General features: G+C 45.2%; 2 protein-coding genes across 5 annotated transcripts in view; one reads left to right on the plus strand and one right to left on the minus strand.

Moving 5' to 3' along the window:
- On the minus strand, positions 1-14,389 carry EAF1 (ELL associated factor 1). Its single transcript, XM_067737419.1, has 6 exons — positions 13,951-14,389; positions 12,005-12,099; positions 10,053-10,189; positions 7,996-8,186; positions 6,085-6,318; positions 1-3,279 (listed from the first exon to the last, which is right to left on the minus strand). The coding sequence occupies exons 1-6, from the start codon at positions 14,387-14,389 to the stop codon at positions 3,233-3,235; spliced, it is 1,143 nt and encodes a 380-aa protein (XP_067593520.1). The 3' UTR covers positions 1-3,232.
- Positions 14,325-17,428, plus strand: part of METTL6 (methyltransferase 6, tRNA N3-cytidine) — a 17,550-nt gene continuing 14,446 nt past the window's right edge. For 3 of the 4 annotated variants that reach the window (XM_067737420.1, XM_067737423.1, XM_067737421.1), the window contains exons 1-3: positions 14,325-14,464; positions 14,964-15,376; positions 16,262-16,393. In XM_067737420.1, the coding sequence (XP_067593521.1) occupies positions 15,152-15,376; positions 16,262-16,393 (357 nt within the window). In that variant the 5' untranslated portion in view covers positions 14,325-14,464; positions 14,964-15,151. The remainder of the gene's footprint in view (positions 14,465-14,963; positions 15,377-16,261; positions 16,394-17,428) is intronic. The other variant, XM_067737422.1, reaches the window with a different exon arrangement.

Below are 17,428 nucleotides of genomic sequence, written 5' to 3' on the forward strand. Positions count from 1 at the left end.
TGTATTGCTGACCTTCATTTTTTACTTAAATATAGTGATCTTTTAAGAGAATAAACCAAAAACACTTTACAGCAAATACTTTACATAAATATAAACGTGCATGTCTACCTCATAATCAAGCAAAATAAACTTTCAGGCACATGATTTTAATAATCATTAAAGAATGAGACAATGAACCCAAGACAAAGATAACAGGAGCAACAAAAAGACATTTCATAACGCTTCAATTGGTCTTGTCATCCAGCCTACTGGTTAAGGCCTGAGTTTCATGAATCCTACCTTCCTCGCCAAATGGAAATATTCAATTTGGCTGTACCCAATGTATATCCACATAACAGACGGTTACTCTCTCAAAATAATGTAATAAATACATCACACGCACACACACACCGCACCACACCCTACTTAACCAGCCTCTCAAATAGAGAAGTAATAAGGATTTTGGAATTTTCAAGTTTTCCCACCACTGAAGCACATACATATTAATACCACACATAGAAAAATACGACTCTGCTACAGAAATGAGTGGCATCATGAGAAACCTCTAGCTTGTTAAGTTTCCCCAAATCACATCTTTACTGTGGCTTGCTTGCCATGGCTCCTCAGGTGCTTTGGACTTAAGTCTTCACACCTCGCCGTTCGAACCACAGCGCGGCAGACGTTACACAGAACAAAGAAAAGGCAATTTTAACAACTCAGTTAGAGACTTCAAAACCACGAAAATCAGCATGGATAGCTTCCAGCTGTCTCCAAACACCTGGAATGTTTCCTCTACGTCTGCCCTCTGTGCTCCACTGGCTGGTGCTCTGCTCCCTTCCCACCAGGCTGTGAGCATCTACAGGTCTGTTCCTGGGCATCCTCCAGGGAACAGAGATGACCACGACGGTGCCTGCTTTGAAGGAGTTCACACCAACCAGAGCTCGAGCAAGAGGAAGGTCCGTGTGTGCACACAGTACTCCAGCTGGTGAAACCAACAGAGGAGGAGTCCATGAAGGGGGCACCCACAGAGACCCCTGAGTGGGGCTGGTGGAGGGGAGAGTGACAAGGCACGGAGGCAGGAAGAACAAGTCCAGTTTGGCTGGCAGGAGGGCACTCGTGAGAAGTAGTTTACGAGGCCAGATTCTTCATTTCCAAAAAGAAAAGATTCCTTACTCTGCTGGGTAAAGCCGGAGGGCTTGGGGAAGGAACCTCCAAAAGCTTTTGTGCAGAGAACAAAACGGGAGCTGTGCTAGCAGATGTTACCACTGTGCAGGGCCGGGCAGGATGGATGCCGGGGAGAGGGTCTGAGCTCAGCGAGCCTAACTCGCCAAGCCCACTGCCACCTGCAAGCACTTCCTATAGAAACAAACATCTTGACCCAACAGGCCCCAAACCGCAGTTTTGTCTACATATATCAAAACTCTGGGAGGGAAAAAAAAAAGAAAGAGAGAGGCTTAAATAGGTATTTATAGTTCAAGTTCCTGGAACCTGCCCCAGCGAGCAAGTTAAGAGCAGTGAAACAATTCTCACATCCAGTAGCAATTCAAGTCTCCCAACCATGACCTTTTGGCTTCCCTGAGCTTTCATTACCAAGGAATTAAAATGTAATGATCAATTCATTATAAGTAAGTTCCTACATGCCATGAAATCCACTGAAGTCTCCTAACAGGCTGAGAACCCAGCACAGGGCACTGGCGTGGACCCCTGAGTGGCACCTGGCAGAGTGGCGTGAGCGTGCTGCCAGGCCCCCTTCTCCAGCTCACTGGAGTTACTGTGCGGGTCTAAAAGGTGACTCTGCAAGGCTCAACTCTAAGCCCCCACCATGGATCATCTAATTTCTTTCTAGGTCCAGACTGCTTCCCTCCACTAGCTGGGGAGGGAGAGGCCACCTTGAGGAAGAAAAATCACTCTTAATGTTCTTTATACCACTGAACCAAAGGAGACAGAAATTTCTCAGGACACAGTCATTCTAATTAGAGAAATGGGCTACTCCATACTAATTATGGGACGACTTATCACACATTTGCTGCATACAGAACATTTACTAGTCACCAGTTTCCTGCAACAACAGATTCATCTGGAAACTGCACACTGCAGACGGCAACCTGTGACTTTCTTCTAGCTGCATATAATAAATACAAATCAGTCTGGGAGTCAGGCACAAACAGTGGTACAAAAGCATGAACAGAAAAACCTTATCAAAACATGTGCTCGTTTCACACTGCACGACTCCTACCCAGATTCTGGTCTGGAAACCGGCTGCCAGTTCATTTGCTCAAAGAGGCTTCTTCACCTCACCTCTCTACCATTCCTAGTCCCCCACTGAAACCTACTGAAAGAAACACACTCATTATGGATCCACATGGAACTAAAAGCCTCAATTTAATCGAGTCACATGCATCAGCACAGCGGCTGCTGGTTTAATCTGCTCCCCTAGCCTCATGTACTTAGGGACTGTTTGGATCTAAACTGGAGCTAGAAGTAGCCAACACTTCTTCCTTTTGGAATCCAATAAAAGCTCCAATGCACAACTGTTAAGTCCCATGTGTACTTAACTAGAATCTCTGGTTCTAGTAAGTGAGATTCAGGGCGGGAGCAGTGGGAAAAGCCCGGACTGGGGGCAAGACACTGCCCTAAACCAGCACTGCGCAGATGAGGGGCTGAGCCAGCAGAGCTCCGAGGTCCCCCCAGCTGACCCTCTCGGACTCCATCCTGAAGTCCGTTTCTACACAGGCTTCTCAGGCTGGGTCAGACAGAACTTCCTCACCACTTTGTGTCAATAATTGAAAGTGGTTTAAACATGCATCTATGCTGCAGTTTGAGGTTTCCCTCCCTGCCCACCCCTCAAAGACTGTGTTTCATTTCACTGGTGCAGACCATTTGGCCAAGCTGGTGGCTGCTGAGGTTTACAACTGCATCACTGGCTAGGTGAAGAAATGGCCTTTGAGTAACCTAAACCAGGGCACATTTGTCTGTTTTTCGTTAACAGTGTTAACCAAATAAGAGATATAATTCTGTTAGTTCTGCTATAGATCTACTTAAAACTTTGAAACGTGACATTGTTCAAAAATTACACAAGAAAATCACCCATCACCGCTATGTTAAAGACATGCACATCTGAGCGCTCCAGAGCCTCCAACTCCTCCTACAGTCACTGATCCCCACGTTTTCCTCTCGGCGTGGACTCCACGCTAAAGCAGCCCAGTCTCGCAGCAGATCTGTGCACAAAAAGTTGCTTTCAAAAGATCCGGCTCTAGTCATCACTGTCACTGCCAGACTCACTCAACTGCAAGTCATTTCCTATAAAGAGAAAACAAAATCATACCCAAAGTACCCAATTTAAAAATGACTTCCCCACGGTTCTTTGGTTGACTGCCTGGGCTCTCACACTACAGTAAAACCAGGCCAGTTCCATTTAATTAGGGAGGAAAACCGATTTGGCTCAGTGACAGAACTGGTGCAGTCAACGTTTTAAAGGAATTGCTATTTTTGGTATCTGCAAAGCACAGCAATACTGCTCTCTGGGATAAAACAGGGGAGGGATAGGCTAGACATACGTGTGTCAATAAATGACAAAAAATATTTATAAATGACTCACTGTCTAGTAGAATTGTTCATATTAAGTTGCTTTATAAAAGTGAAAATAATACCAAGTTGGGCTTCCTGTTAAGGAAGCTGAATACTATTTATACTGTGCATACCACTCATATACTAATCCAGTACCCCCAGACCCCTCTGGCCAGAATCTTCACATTACCTTATACCACAAATCTCAACTAATGAGCTCTATAAAGCCTCAAAGTTTTGTCCAGTGTGTGACATTTAGGTTTTAGGAGTGAAGAATGTAAGTTTTTCCATCTAATATGATAAGAATAACAGGACCCCAGTTGATACCACTTGGAAAAGAAGAAAAGTGAATTCCTGTATTTCTGGATTACTAATCTCTAGGCCACCTCTCCTCAAAGTTTGTTCTGAGAACCCTGGGGTCCCTGAGACCCTTTCAGAAGGATTCGACCTGAAGGCCTCTCTTTTCTAACTACATATCTATGTGAGGCCACATTTTCTTCATATACTTCAACCTAAACAACTTACGGCAACAGATTGAATGCAGAAGCAGTTGTAAGAATCCAGCTTTGTACTAAGCCAGATGTTAAAGAGATTGGCAAACTTTTAAAGCAATGTTACTCTTCATATTAAATATTTTTTTTATTTCAAAAATTTATTTTTCATAAAAATGTTATTTTTCTTAACAGATGATGGTTTACTGTTGTTCTTTTAGACGAATTACTATTTTAAGTATTTCTCAGTTTTAATTTCTAATATGGTAAATATTGATAGATATAAGCTACACACACAAAAGCTCTCTGGGGGTCCTCAAAAGTTTTACGACATAAAGAAGTCTGAGACCAAAAAAGGTGACATCTGCTGCTCTAGACGTGGGGAAGGCGATGGGATCAACACCAGCTGACAACCTCCAATCAGCAGAGCTAAGCGCCATCACTTACAAAGGTGACATGCACATAAACAGGTCAGTGTAATGGAGCTGAAATCCCAGTTCTGAAATTTCTTATGCAATCAATTTGACCCAGGTTCAAACTGATCCATTTGTTTTTTTGTGGGGGGAGAAGATATAGTACACATTACCATTCAGAAAAACAATATTATCATTACTCTGTATGTTTTCACATTAGGGTTTACCAAATTTGCGCTATTTACTGTGATTTTAGGGCTTATAAATTGGTTCCAGTTGACGATCCTGGTTTAAATAACTCCAGTACTTTACTGTATATGAGGTATGCAAAGATTAAGGTCTTGCCATGGAAGAGCTGCGGGCCAGGAGGACTTGGAGCTATGAAGAGCTAACAGAAGTTTAAGGCGCTGGTAGGTAGGTAAGAAGCACTGAGCCATTTTTGGCTCTTTTTTTCTAAGGAATAGTTTAGCACTGACTGGGCAAAATGAAGATGCTGAGTTATAGCCACAGTAGCTGTCTGGTCGTTCTCCACTGTGAATTCCAAACTCGCAGTGTGAAACTTACTCTCCCAAGCCAACTGAGAAGAGCATCAAGTATACCCTGCTATCCAGAAGCTGGGCCTGTGTTAACAGGATAGCAGGTAACAGCCTTAACTGACGTCACAAAAGTGTTGAACTCACTCAGATAGTAGAGCAAGGCCCAGCACAGTGGTTCTCCACTGGCACTGATTCCAACGCCACAGGGGCACTTGGCAATGCCGGGAGACATTCTGGGTTGACACACTGGAGGAAAGCAGGAGGTGCTCCGGCACCTAAGTGGGTAGAGGCCAGGGATGCTCTTTACCGCCCTACAAGGCTGGGGCCGGGCCTCACCTCAGGGGTTTACATGACGTCTACAGTGTGGGGCTGAGAGTGACCTCTGCCCGGCCCACAGGAGCAGGGTTACCTAGGCTAGCTTCCCCGCCACTGCCTCCTGACCTTCCAGCCTCCTCACAGAAGTCAGACCGGAAGAGAACATCCAACTCCAGGAGTCGGGAGAGAGGAGGGCGCAGAGAACCTGCACTCTCCCCACCTCCAAGACAAAGACATTTGTTTTTGTTCTCCCCTGCTTTGCTTTACCACCAACTGCACTCAAAGCCACCAGACGCTATAATGTCCCTTCCTTCCCTCCTGCGAAGGCTAGCTGGTCGCCAAACACCTTCTAAGGGCACAGGTTCCCAACTCTGTGGGCTGTGGGATACCGCACTCTGATGGCACTGGGCTCTCAGGACTGTATAAAACCTGGAGGTGGGGGACTGGGTGGGGGCAGGCGGCACCCCTAAAGCCTGGTATATGCAAAAGTACAGAGCTCTGCGGCTCATGTTTCAACACTTTCCAGAATTCACAAAACCTAATTTGTGCCAATAAGGAAAAGAAAAGAGATGGAACAGTTTTGTGCTTTTTCTTTTTTTACTGTTTGGTAACTTACTCTTTTCTGCTTCAAATTGCCTTTGTCAGGACCCTTTCTTATGCCTTAAGTACCGTCACGTTTACAGACTCTGGTGTAAGATGAACAGAAGTTCCAGCTCTGGCCTGACATTCCCTCTCCCCACCCCAAGCCCCCGCCTCGGCCCAGAAGCGGGAGCGTGCACTTACTGAGGGTGCACATGAGCTGGTTGCTTCCTTGCGGCCGGCCGGTTCCGTTGGCGACGGCCGGCCTGCTGTTGTAGGGCTGCTGGTGTGACGGCTGCGGAGGGGACACGGGGCCGCTGTCCTCGCCTCCACTGCTGGAGCTGTCGTCATCGCTTCCTGACGAGCTCTCGGAGTCTGAGGAGCTGCTTGCACTGCTGCTGCTCATCTGTTCGATGATGTCCACCTCGGCCCTCAGCTCTGGAATAAATGACGGGACGGGGGTCAGCGCCTCTGTAAACAGTAAGCCTCTGTAAACAGTAAGCTGGCAAAACCAAGAGCAACGAGGAATAACTGAAAATGAACTTCTGCTTCTTGAGTCCTTAAAAACAAACAAAATGACCCAAAGCAAAACCAACAAACAAAAACATCTAACACACCTCCAGAGAGACAATGGAAACATTTAATTCACCCAAAATAACCAAAAAGCAGACTGCTCCAGGATAATGATTCTTCTGAGAAATGAATTAAGTCTATTTTGCCTTTATCTACTTTTAAAAAAAAGAATTATGAATTATGGGATTAAACACCGAATAAGAGAAGAGCAACATTCTGCTCATGGGCTCAAAAATACCTGACCAGGAACTGGAAGGTCTGAGCTCTTGCTCTGGATCCACCTCTGACCAGCAGGGAGACCCAGGTGGAAGGCAATGAATTTTCCAAGATGCTCCGGAAAAAGGAAGGGCCACAGCAGACAGCCTCTGGGGGCCTTTCCAGCGTTCACGTTCCACAGGTAAACAAGGCTCGCAGGAGGAGCCGCGGTGGCTGAAGAAAGATGGCGGGACAACACCCCTCCTCTGTGCTATACACATTTGACTTACAGCATGCCTTCAGGTACCGCAATGTTAATAAATGTAAAGCAGAGAAGGAAACACATGTTCTACCTGACCATTTTAATGTGAGTGAGTACATTAACGATTCACCATAGGCTACAGCAAGGAAGATGCCAGATTTTCCTGTCCAAACCTACCATGAGGCCTTAAATGACTATGGTTCCTTTAAGCATAACTGGCAACAACAACCTGTCGTGGTCCAATTCCTATTCGACTAAAGTGAAAACTTCCATAGACAGCATTCCAATATCCATGAGGAAAAAAAAAAAAAATCCAGAGGCTTAAGAACTGTGTACCACGCAGAGAGTGATCTCGTTTGTGAAAAGACAGTATTTCCACAGGGTGGAAAAGGCAAACTTCCCAAGGGCAACTTTTTATCTTTTCCTGTTTACTACTGTTATGGGTTTAACTTTGTTTCACAGAACTTCACAAATATGAAATATAACACTTACTTTCATAACTTTCTAAGTGTCTGGACAACTAAAACCATCCACTGTGTTGGAGAGAGAGCCAAGGTGAGTGCCTCTGTCTTGGTTTTACCTTGGAGAGCCCGACCAGATCTCTAAGTCCTTCTAGGCCAGCGTCCCCAGTGTCCCAGGTGCTATCATACTTACGCACTTTTGTCAATACAAAGCAGTGGTCGTGGAACTTAACCTAGACACTATACTAACATTGGCACACTTGGTTTTTACCCCCAGTACCTTGTAATTCTCTTCTTTCAAAGCCTTAAAAGGTGTGCCGTATGGACCTTTAGATGGCAGGCAGGCTTGTTTAAGCCTCAGGCCTCTAAGCAGAAAGCTGCAAAGACAGCCACAGCTCAGGTCACTGTCCCGGACTCTCCCTTGTCAAACGAGCCAAGTGGTAAACCTCGCCTCCACGGCCCGCCCCACCTCGCCCGCCATCACCTGTGGAACGGCGGGCCCTGCGGAAACTGTTACGATGGCGGAGAATGCCCACGCCGCCGTGTACGTGGTCTCGTGATCTCCACAAAAACATCAATACCCTCCTCCAAGTTGCTACCATGGCTCCAGAAAATGCTCTCTACCTCTTTTGATATCATCCAGCTGAGGTTCAGGTGAGGGGTTATCCTTCAAGGGAGAGGTTTTGGGTCCAACCGGAGGCTTTGTTGGAGCTCTGAATGGCACAGGTGGCGGAGGCGGTGGTGGCTGTGATGGCTGTGGGGGACGTGCAGGCTGCTGTTCCATTCGGGCTTGGATTCTACTGCTCCCCTCAGCTCTGAAATGAGATACGGACTTTAAACTGGAGGGGCAAGAACAGTGGTTCTCAGGTTTGCCTCGTTTACCAAGCACCTGGAAGTCTCTGCAGAAGCCCAGGCTCTTTACAGACAGCTTCAAAATACTGATATTTGTTAATTTTATCACACAAACTACTCATTCTACTGCATTCCAGCTCTGCATCGTGCACCAGAGACACAGAGATGAATAAAACAGACTCGCTGCCCTCACGGAGCTCACATTTTATATCAAGCAGCAGGTAAGACACAGAGGTGGGATATAGTGCAATTACGAGAACCCATTTTAATAACGGAAAATGTAACTATTCACCTTGTGTGCAGTATAAAATTACAATTACACGTGAGTTATTAAACTAGCTCTTGAAATACTGGCCTGTTAGCAATTTTTTCCATTACCTATTTACTGCTTGCTCATTTTGTCACAGGCCAGCTCTTGCTGGCAGGTAGGCAGAGCACTCCACCCCAGACCAAGGAAATGCTACCTATTAACAATTTCTTTTGTAAATGGACTAGCTCAGCATTTTTCAAACTTTGGTGTCCACACAGATCACCTGGGGATCTTGTTAAAGTGCAGATTCTGACTTAGTATGTCCTGAAATCCTGCACTTCTAACAAACACCTAAGTAATAAAATACTGCTAGTCCCAGATGACACTGAGTAGTAAGTCAAACTCCCACAATCATCAGCTCTCACAGGCCTAAGAGCAGCACCTGGCTGGTGGAGGTAATCAACACAAACACACTGTGAGTCACAATCTCACTGATCCTCAGTCTCGTCTCGCGCGCGCGTGTGTGTGTTTGAGAGAGAGTGAGTGAGTGAAAGGGTAACAACACTACCTTTTCAAAAGTTATTTGTAAAGATTAGATAATGCACGTAAAACATCTAGCACAGTGCCTGGCACGTGGTAATAAATAAATAAAGTACCCTCAATAAATGGTAGGTACTTTTACTTTTTGTGGAATGAGTAAAGAAAAATGGCTTGAGGAAGCATAAGCAAAAAAACATTAAATACTCTCTTTAAAATAACTGACAATAATTATTGTATCACGATATAAATAGAACCACTGGGTTACTTCTATTTACAGAATGAAACTTGACTTTAAAATAAAATCTAATTGGCTTCACATGACACGTGTAATGTCTGTTGAATTAAAAATTAGAGAGCTCATTGTTCAAAAAAAATAGACAAAGCTTTACTTTGGTGTAATAATGACCTCAAATGTACCTTGTAAAAATTTAATGTTTTCACTCTAATAAAGTATATTATTATTATTATTTCTTTAATTTTTATTTATTTATTTTTTTGCTGTACGCGGGCCTCTCACTGTTGTGGCCTCTCCCATTGCAGAACACAGGCTCCGGACGCGCAGGCTCAGCGGCCATGGCTCATGAGCCCAGCCGCTCCGCGGCACGTGGGATCTTCCCGGACCGGGGCACAAACCCGTGTCCCCTGCATCGGCAGGCGGACTCTCAACCACTGCACCACCAGGGAAGCCCAAGAATATATATTATTAAATTATTCTTTCATAACTTTAAGTCTGTAAATTTAAACCTTATCCCTTTGGTGGTACTATATCAACCATCATGAAATTAATAAAACTGATTTAATCATACAGTACACTCCTTTCCGCAATGTTTTCTATGTTTCAGGTCTTAAAAGCATTATCTCTCTTTATTGCCTTTGAGGAAAAAATATTTTATTGACTTATCTGAGAAGAGAGAGGTGAAGCTGCTGAGACTGCCAACAACACGAAGCACCCAGGTTCTCACATCCTTATAAAATAACTGAATAGATAATGTAAATCTACAGAAACGGCACATTGATCTGTATCTGCTTCTTCACATACCTTGTTTTCTTGACCTGGATGCTGCTGCTGAGCTTTTCCAGCACATATTCTCCAGTGTCGTGATTGATAATAAGCACACAGTCCTTCTGGTAAGGCCGCTTGTTCCCCTTGAACACAGTCATCGGTGGTGTGGATCCCTACACGCCACAAAAGTACAATTTAGACAATCAAACCAAACACACCAGTTATGCACATCAAAACTGAATTTACAGGTGGCTTTACCTCATCACATCTTTTATCAGAGCTACTCAAAAAGGAACAGAACGAACCGATTTGTATTTTAACTCCTGCTGGCTTCCCAAGCAAAAATAAAGAGGAAATAACAATACGGCAAGAATCTGTGACTGTGCAACTGGCTCTAAGTAACCAAGAAATAAATATAAAATTTTTAAATTACTGTACATTTTTCCAGGGATTTGGGAAATGTTACAAATAATGGTAAAATGTGAACTGAGAAACATAAATTACGCATTACGTGTCTGACACTGAGAAGAGCTCTCACTGTAAGTAGTAAAGCTAGTGAGTGACCTCCGTACTTCCTTGTAATAGGGGAGTCCAGGCTTCCCCCCATGCCAAGTAACCACAGAGCATTCTCCAACAGCAGCTCGTTATTCTGGCTGGTTCACAGTAAGTACATCATTCCATTCACCCGCTTAAGCCCTTGAATCACTACCCATCACTCTAAGGCCAAAGAAGAAAATCTTTAAACGAGCCACCTGGCCCTTCCACCTTGCCCGGCTCCACTCGCCGCAGGCTCTGCAGGCTCCAGAGCAGAAGGAGCTGGCCTTCTCTCAGACCCAAGCTCTTTCTTGCAGGGATTTAACAGGGCTTCTGCCTGCAACATCCCACCCTCTCCTTCCCTTTTAATTATTCAACATTCAAATCTGCTCAAAGGTCACTTCCTCAGGCAAGCCTTCCCAGATTTTCCAAAATAAGTGCTACACTTTCTTATATTTATTTAAACTCGCTAAGGGCAAGAAACGTGCTTGTTTTGTTCAAGACTGTATTCTCAGTACCTAGTAGTGAGCCAGCATCCAGTAGGTGGTCATTAATATTTGCCAAATACAGCGTTTAATCCTCTGTATGGAATCAGAAACTGCTTGGCTGCTTGACTCCTTATTCATACAGTAAAAATTAAGAGTTGGAAGAGACCTTAGGGACCATTGATGTAACCTCTTCATTTTACATTTGGGAAACTAAGGTCCACAGGGAGATGATGTAACTTGCCAAAGGCAACAAGTAATGAGATAGCAGTTTGAACTAGCAGACAATAAGTTTTCCCCAGCACAAAGCTTCCCAGGTCTCCCTGTCCAGAGCCTTTTCATTCTATCACTGGTTACCGAGAACTGATGTTCCAGGACAGGGCTGGGACATGCACTGACCCATGGTCATTAAGAGTATTCTGTCTGATCCTTTGGGCTTTGTGATCAGAGCGCCACCTCGGGCAAGGCTTCTCCATTCAGCTTTTAACCGGGTTCCTCAGCCCTAAATGGGCTGAAGGCTCTACACCTCTGGTTTCTGGCTGAAACCACCAGCCTGCACATCACCCCTTGCCAGACTCACGACCCGTGTCGACCCTGCTCCTGCCCTCTGCACTCCTAAGCTGCTGCTTTACATCCGTAGGGCACCTGGGCCTTTCTCTCTGTAGCTGCTGGGGGGAAGCTATGTGTGTCTAAGGGAGGGGCCAGGTGTCCACACAGGAACCTTGTCTACTTTGGGACAAATGGGGGAAAAGGGAGCTTGGGGAAAATGACAAAGAATTATTTTTACTCAAGTACCTGGGAAGCATGAATTCTACCCTGCCCTACCCCCAAAATTCCTTTTTCCCTTATACTGGCACTTCAGAAATCTAGATATATTTAAATAGGAGGAAAATCAAATTGCAATAACATAGAATATGAGGATTCACTGTGATTCCACATTAAAAAAAACAACAGTGGGATAAAACCTACAGGGATATGCGGCAGCGTAATTGTGACTTCATCTCCTTTGCCGACCTGAAGCTCTCCTTCACAGGAAGTGTCTATAGATGCCGGCTTAAAGTCATCTAAAGTGAAAGGAGAAAAGCATTTATCCACCAGGTTACTTTTGCTAAGGGTTTGCAGGGCATTCCCATGTAAGAACTGAAATTTTTTATAACTCAAATAAATGGAAAATACACACCATTTAGAATTTTTCAGAAAGCTATTTCATTGTGGACAGCTTCTCATATACAACAGCAGACAGAATAATACCATGAGCTGTGTGTACCATCGCTCAGCTTCAATAATTACCAGCTCTGGGACAATCTTGTCTCATCTATACCTCCACATACTTTTCTTCTCATTCCCAGTGGATTATTTTGAAGAAAAAAGGCTAGAATTTACACAACATTTTATTAAGCAAAGATATCCCCTTCTGCCAAGTGACAGATGAAAAATTAATGTTTTATTATCCACAATGAGGTGTTTTACTAGGGTTATTATAAGGATCAAAAGGAACAGAGCATATTTTTAAAATCCTGTGACTGTAAAACCCAATATGAAAGGCCATAGCACAATATAAGCTGATTTCATTTTGATAGGAACTGGCAAAGTTAGGATCTGCCACACTCCAGTTCCATAGCTTTAACAAGGATTACTCCTGTAGATGTTTGGAGCAGAAGGCTGAACTGTATTTCCAAAGGTTAATCCTGCCCATGTTTCTGAATTGCAGTTAGAGCACAGCATGAACAGCCACCTTACTCCCTTTTAACACAAACCTGCCTCAAACGGCAGGCCAGGTGCTTCTGTGAAGTGTCTTATTTACATTCCACATTGCCCTTCACTCTGCTAAAACATCAAATCAGTAAACTGCTCAGGAAATGACGCTCTTATCATATTCCCAATACCCTTCCTCTGAAAGGGCTGACCTGTTGTCAGTAGGAAGAAGAGTAATGGCCTGGCAAGTGACCACAGGAAAATAGAACTGCATTTATCTAACACACCCTCTTCCAAGGTGTTGAGTCACGTGTAGGAGGAGCTCCTCTGACAAAAACAAGTCTTAACCAGCATTGGGGCTACCAGGAAGGGAAACCAGGAGCCTGTGAATCACAGCGGTATGCTCAGTCAGCCAATTCTTCACCCCGGACACAGAGTGGAAGGGACCTCTCTCAATAGGATCTGTAATCATGGAGAAAAAGGAGGTCCAGCATAATGACTATCTCCACATTCCTTAGGCCTGCTCGCTCCTGCTTCCAAACATAGATCAAGCGCTAACTTATTCCTGGCTCTCAAATCCTAATTTTATTCTTCACCCACAAGGGACTTGGTCCCGAGGAAAAGTTGGGGTAGTCCAGGTGACCTCAAAAGACATCAAAATCACACGAAAAGCTAGCATGGAGACATTGAGGAGGGAGACTGATGAGGCACAGAGAGGATGTGGATTCTGGGGCTGCAAAGGGGATGAAGCACTGCGTCAGGGAGGGCAGAACCAAAACGGACGAGGGAAGAAAAGTGAGGAAAACAGGGAAGAAGAGAATGGAATAGGAGAGAGTGGACGCGGATCCCGAGAAAACAACAAGCGTTTCCTTGAAGCGTGGAGACCCCCAGTGGGGTCATGGCGGAAAGGCGGCCACAGAGAAGAGCTGGAGCCTGATGTGCTGTCGCAGCCTTTCAGAAATAAGAGGGGGAGCGTCAGTGCGCAGGAGGGCTGGACGCGGCAGGAAAAGGGGCCAATGGTCTTCGGAATAAGAGTTCGGTACCACGAGGCAGAGAAATAGTGTGGGAAGGTAGTAAAGTCCTGGTTTGGGAGTGAGCTGGGAAAAACCCGAGGTTCCGGCGGATCCGGGCTGAGAGGAAGGGAGTTGACGCTGGCAGGGCTCCCTGGACACCGGAGGGGCTAAGGGCGGCCAGGGGCGACCGTGGGTGCGCGGACTCACAGCGGATGGTGTGGAAAGAGGTCCGCGGCCGCTTCTCGAAGCTCTCCCCGAGCCGCAGGCAGTGCTCCTCGCGGTCCAGCAGCGGGTTGGCCGTCCCGTTCATGGCCCCCCCGGACCTCGCGCCCGCACCGGTGCCCTCCTGGCGCGCCTGCGGCCCGAGCTGCCGGTACCGGTGTCCGGGGCAGCCGCGCTCCCGGGACAGCGCTCCGGGTCGCGCAGGGAACAGAGCCGGAAACCACCCGTGGCCGGAAGCAAATCCTGGCCTCCGCGTCCGGAAGGTGGGCGACTCTGAGGAAGCGGGGCCCCGGAACTTCCGGCGCCGAGGAGGGACTTCTGGGTCCGGAGCGGAAATGGTGGGGGCAGTGTCAGGGTAGAAGGACTCCGTCTGAGAAGCCCGATTCGAGGTCTTCAGGGGCGGTTTGTCCATTCGAAGGGTCATTCCGCTGTGGCTCCCAAATTTTGCTTCCGAGGCTGGTCTGGCTGAGGGCTCAGCGCGCCCGGCCCCACCCTCCAGGTGAACCTAGGAACTGATGACGGGGCCCCAGCGCGCGAGGGACTAGGTTCACGCCGTCCTCTCAGGCCCTCGCGGCCGGGCGGCCTGGGTTATCCCGAGTATCCTGGGCACCCCACGCCACGCGTCTCTGAGTATCTTCCTCCCCTTCGCGTGCCGACGGCGACGCGAGGGCCTTAGTCCCTGGGAAGTGACGCCCCCTCTGGTTCGTAAGACTCAGAGTCTCAGGCCACCCGGGCTTAGCTCTGTTTTCCCCGAAAAACACTGAGTCTCCGGTCCTTGGAAACGGTGACTCTCCTTACAGTTCTGTGCGTGAGAGCCCTGGCCGCTGAATGTCAGCCCTCTGAAGGCAGCGGCAGTGTCTTGGTCTTTGTGACGTATTCAATAGCGGAGCAGGGATTTGTGTAAGGTCAGCACCTAGTAAACGTTTGCTGAGTTGAACTGTTAGGTGAAAGAACTGTTGTAGGACCACTAACTCAGCATCTTTAAAAAACTGTTCTAGAACCCCCCAACCGGAGTCTCATTCTTTTTCCTGCGAAACACCCGATGCTGCCTGAGGCTTGGACCCAACCTGAGGGACCACATCTGAGAAAACCCTGCCTGTGTCTGCAGTATCCGCTTGAATTCCTCAGGTTGTTCAGGAATGGAGAATCTCCAGCAGTGTTAAATATATTACCATCAACTTAGGAGATGGCTGCTTTGCAAAGGAAAGGGCTTCAGGCGAGGATTCTCAGCTCTGAAGAAGAGGAGAAACTGACAAGAGACCAAGCTTTAGTGTCTGATTATAAACAGCAAAAACTGGAAAAAGAGGCTCAGAAGAACTGGGACCTTTTTTACAAAAGAAATAGCACTAATTTCTTCAAAGATAGACACTGGACCACCAGAGAGTTTGAGGAGCTCAGATCATGTAGAGAGGTAAACTAATATTACACCTTATTTGAGCTGTTCTTCATTTAGAATGTGTAGAAGAGGGTGTGCTTTATTGCATTCCCAGGGGGAGTGTGAGATAATTTATGAAACCTCTCAGAGGCTTCATAAATTTTTGTATCTTAGATATACACTGTTTGTCTCAAGTAGTTTTAGCAGTCGCTGAGTTGTATAATACAGAGGAGAAAAGACGCTGTAACTGCAGTCCTGTTGTCTAACAAAGGCCAGTCACAGAATTTTGAAATCAGTGACTGGTGGGGCTTTCAACCACTTCACACCGACATATCAGGCCATCAGCATCATGCTTCTGTATTATGGCAAGAGAAGGAAAAGTAGATAAATGTATGCTTTTTTTGTAAGTTTAAAAAAAGGGGGGCATTTTCTGTTTTTTAAAGCTAATCTGAAAGTTGTAAATACTAAATTCATGATGAATGATTTCAATGGCAGGTTCATAATAATAATAATGATGAACACTTTATCATGCCCGTTTTCTAGAACTTTACATGTGTTCTGTAACTTAAGCCTTATAATAACATGGTGAAGTTTGGCGTTAGTATTATCCCCACTTGCTGATGAAATTGAGGCACAAAGCTGTTTAAGTGATTTGTTCAGTGATAGAACCCGGGGCGAGGGGAGGAGTCCAGATTTGAGTGCACGCGGTTTAACCTCAGAGCCTATTCTGTTAACCATTATGCTTTGTTTTCTCCACACCAAACTCCCAATGTTGGACGAGGTATCAGTGGCTTTGGGTTATCAGTTCACTTAATTGTCTACTCCATGGGGGCAGAGACCTTGTCTCGTGTTCTGGACCTTTTAGTTTTTTCTTCATTGTGTAGATGTAGTGTACTGTAACTTTGGGTTCTCTTTCCTCAGTTTGAAGATCAAAAATTGACTATGCTTGAAGCTGGTTGTGGGGTTGGGAACTGTTTATTCCCGCTTTTAGAAGATCCGAATATCTTTGCCTATGCCTGTGATTTTTCTCCAAGAGCAGTTGAATATGTCAAGGTTGGTGCACCAGCTGTGTGTTTTGTTATATTTTCCTGGACTTGTTGGACCTGCCTTCTACACCCATTTGCCCAATTTCAGTCCTCTCCCTGAAGCTAACCAGCTATGATCCCTGTGAACCTAGTTTTCCTGTTTACATGCATGTATAATACATACAGAAACATAGCAGTATTCAGAAAAGTAGAAAGAAATACCAAACAACATCCTTATCCTTGTATCCAGATTTAATGATTGCCAGCATTTTGCTATTTTTGCTTTATAGACTTGCTGAACTGTTTTAAAGTAAGTTACAAATGTTGACACGCTTCACTCGTATATATGTATGCCTACATCTTAAAAAAAAATGAGGACTTTTTCTACATGACTACAATGTACTTATCATGTCTGACAAAAATAACTGTAATTCCCTAATGTCATTAATACCCAGTCTGGATTCAGATTTCCCCCAATAGTCCCAGGTGTCTTTAATAGCTATATTTAATTAAGGACTACATCTTACACTTTATTATGTACCTTAGATCTCCTTAGCCTAAAACATTCCTTCCCTTCCCCTTGACCTTTTCCCCACTGACATTGAATTTTCGGAGAGCAAGCCATTTTCTATAATGAGGTCCCACATGCCAAATTGGGTCTGATTGTTTCTTTTAATCATTGTTTAACTTGTTTCTGTATTTCCTGTAAACTAGAAGTTAGATTTAAATCAGGTAAAATACTTTGGGCAAAAATACTTTAATAGCTGATGTTGTTTCTTTCATACTGCATCCTATCAGGAGGCAGTAGTGTAATCTCGCTGTAAGTGATCCTAGTTTTGATCGCTGGGTTAAGGTAGTAACTACCTAATTCCTTTGTTGCACAGGTATTTTCTTTTTGTCACTAACAGATATGTGGGGGATACTTTGGCAACATGTAGATATGTAGTTTTCCACCAACCTTTCACAGTTTTAGCATCTATTAGACTTCTTAAATAGTGTCATCACATTGTACTATAACCTGCTTTCTTCGCTCTATGTTATATCTTGCCGAGTTTTTCATCCT

The sequence above is a fragment of the Pseudorca crassidens genome, chromosome 5, assembly GCF_039906515.1.
Source record: "Pseudorca crassidens isolate mPseCra1 chromosome 5, mPseCra1.hap1, whole genome shotgun sequence".
NCBI classification, from domain to species: Eukaryota; Metazoa; Chordata; class Mammalia; order Artiodactyla; family Delphinidae; genus Pseudorca; species Pseudorca crassidens.

Coding starts and splice junctions, on each gene's coding strand:
- EAF1 (XM_067737419.1), bottom strand. CDS start 14,389: ATGACCCTTCGAATGGACAAACCGCCCCTGAAGACCTCGAATCGGGCT. Junction 6,319..7,995: donor GCTGGATGATATCAAAAGAG/GTAGAGAGCATT, acceptor CATTTATTCCAG/AGCTGAGGGCCGAGGTGGAC. Junction 3,280..6,084: donor CCAGCTCATGTGCACCCTCA/GTAAGTGCACGC, acceptor TTCTCTTTATAG/GAAATGACTTGCAGTTGAGT.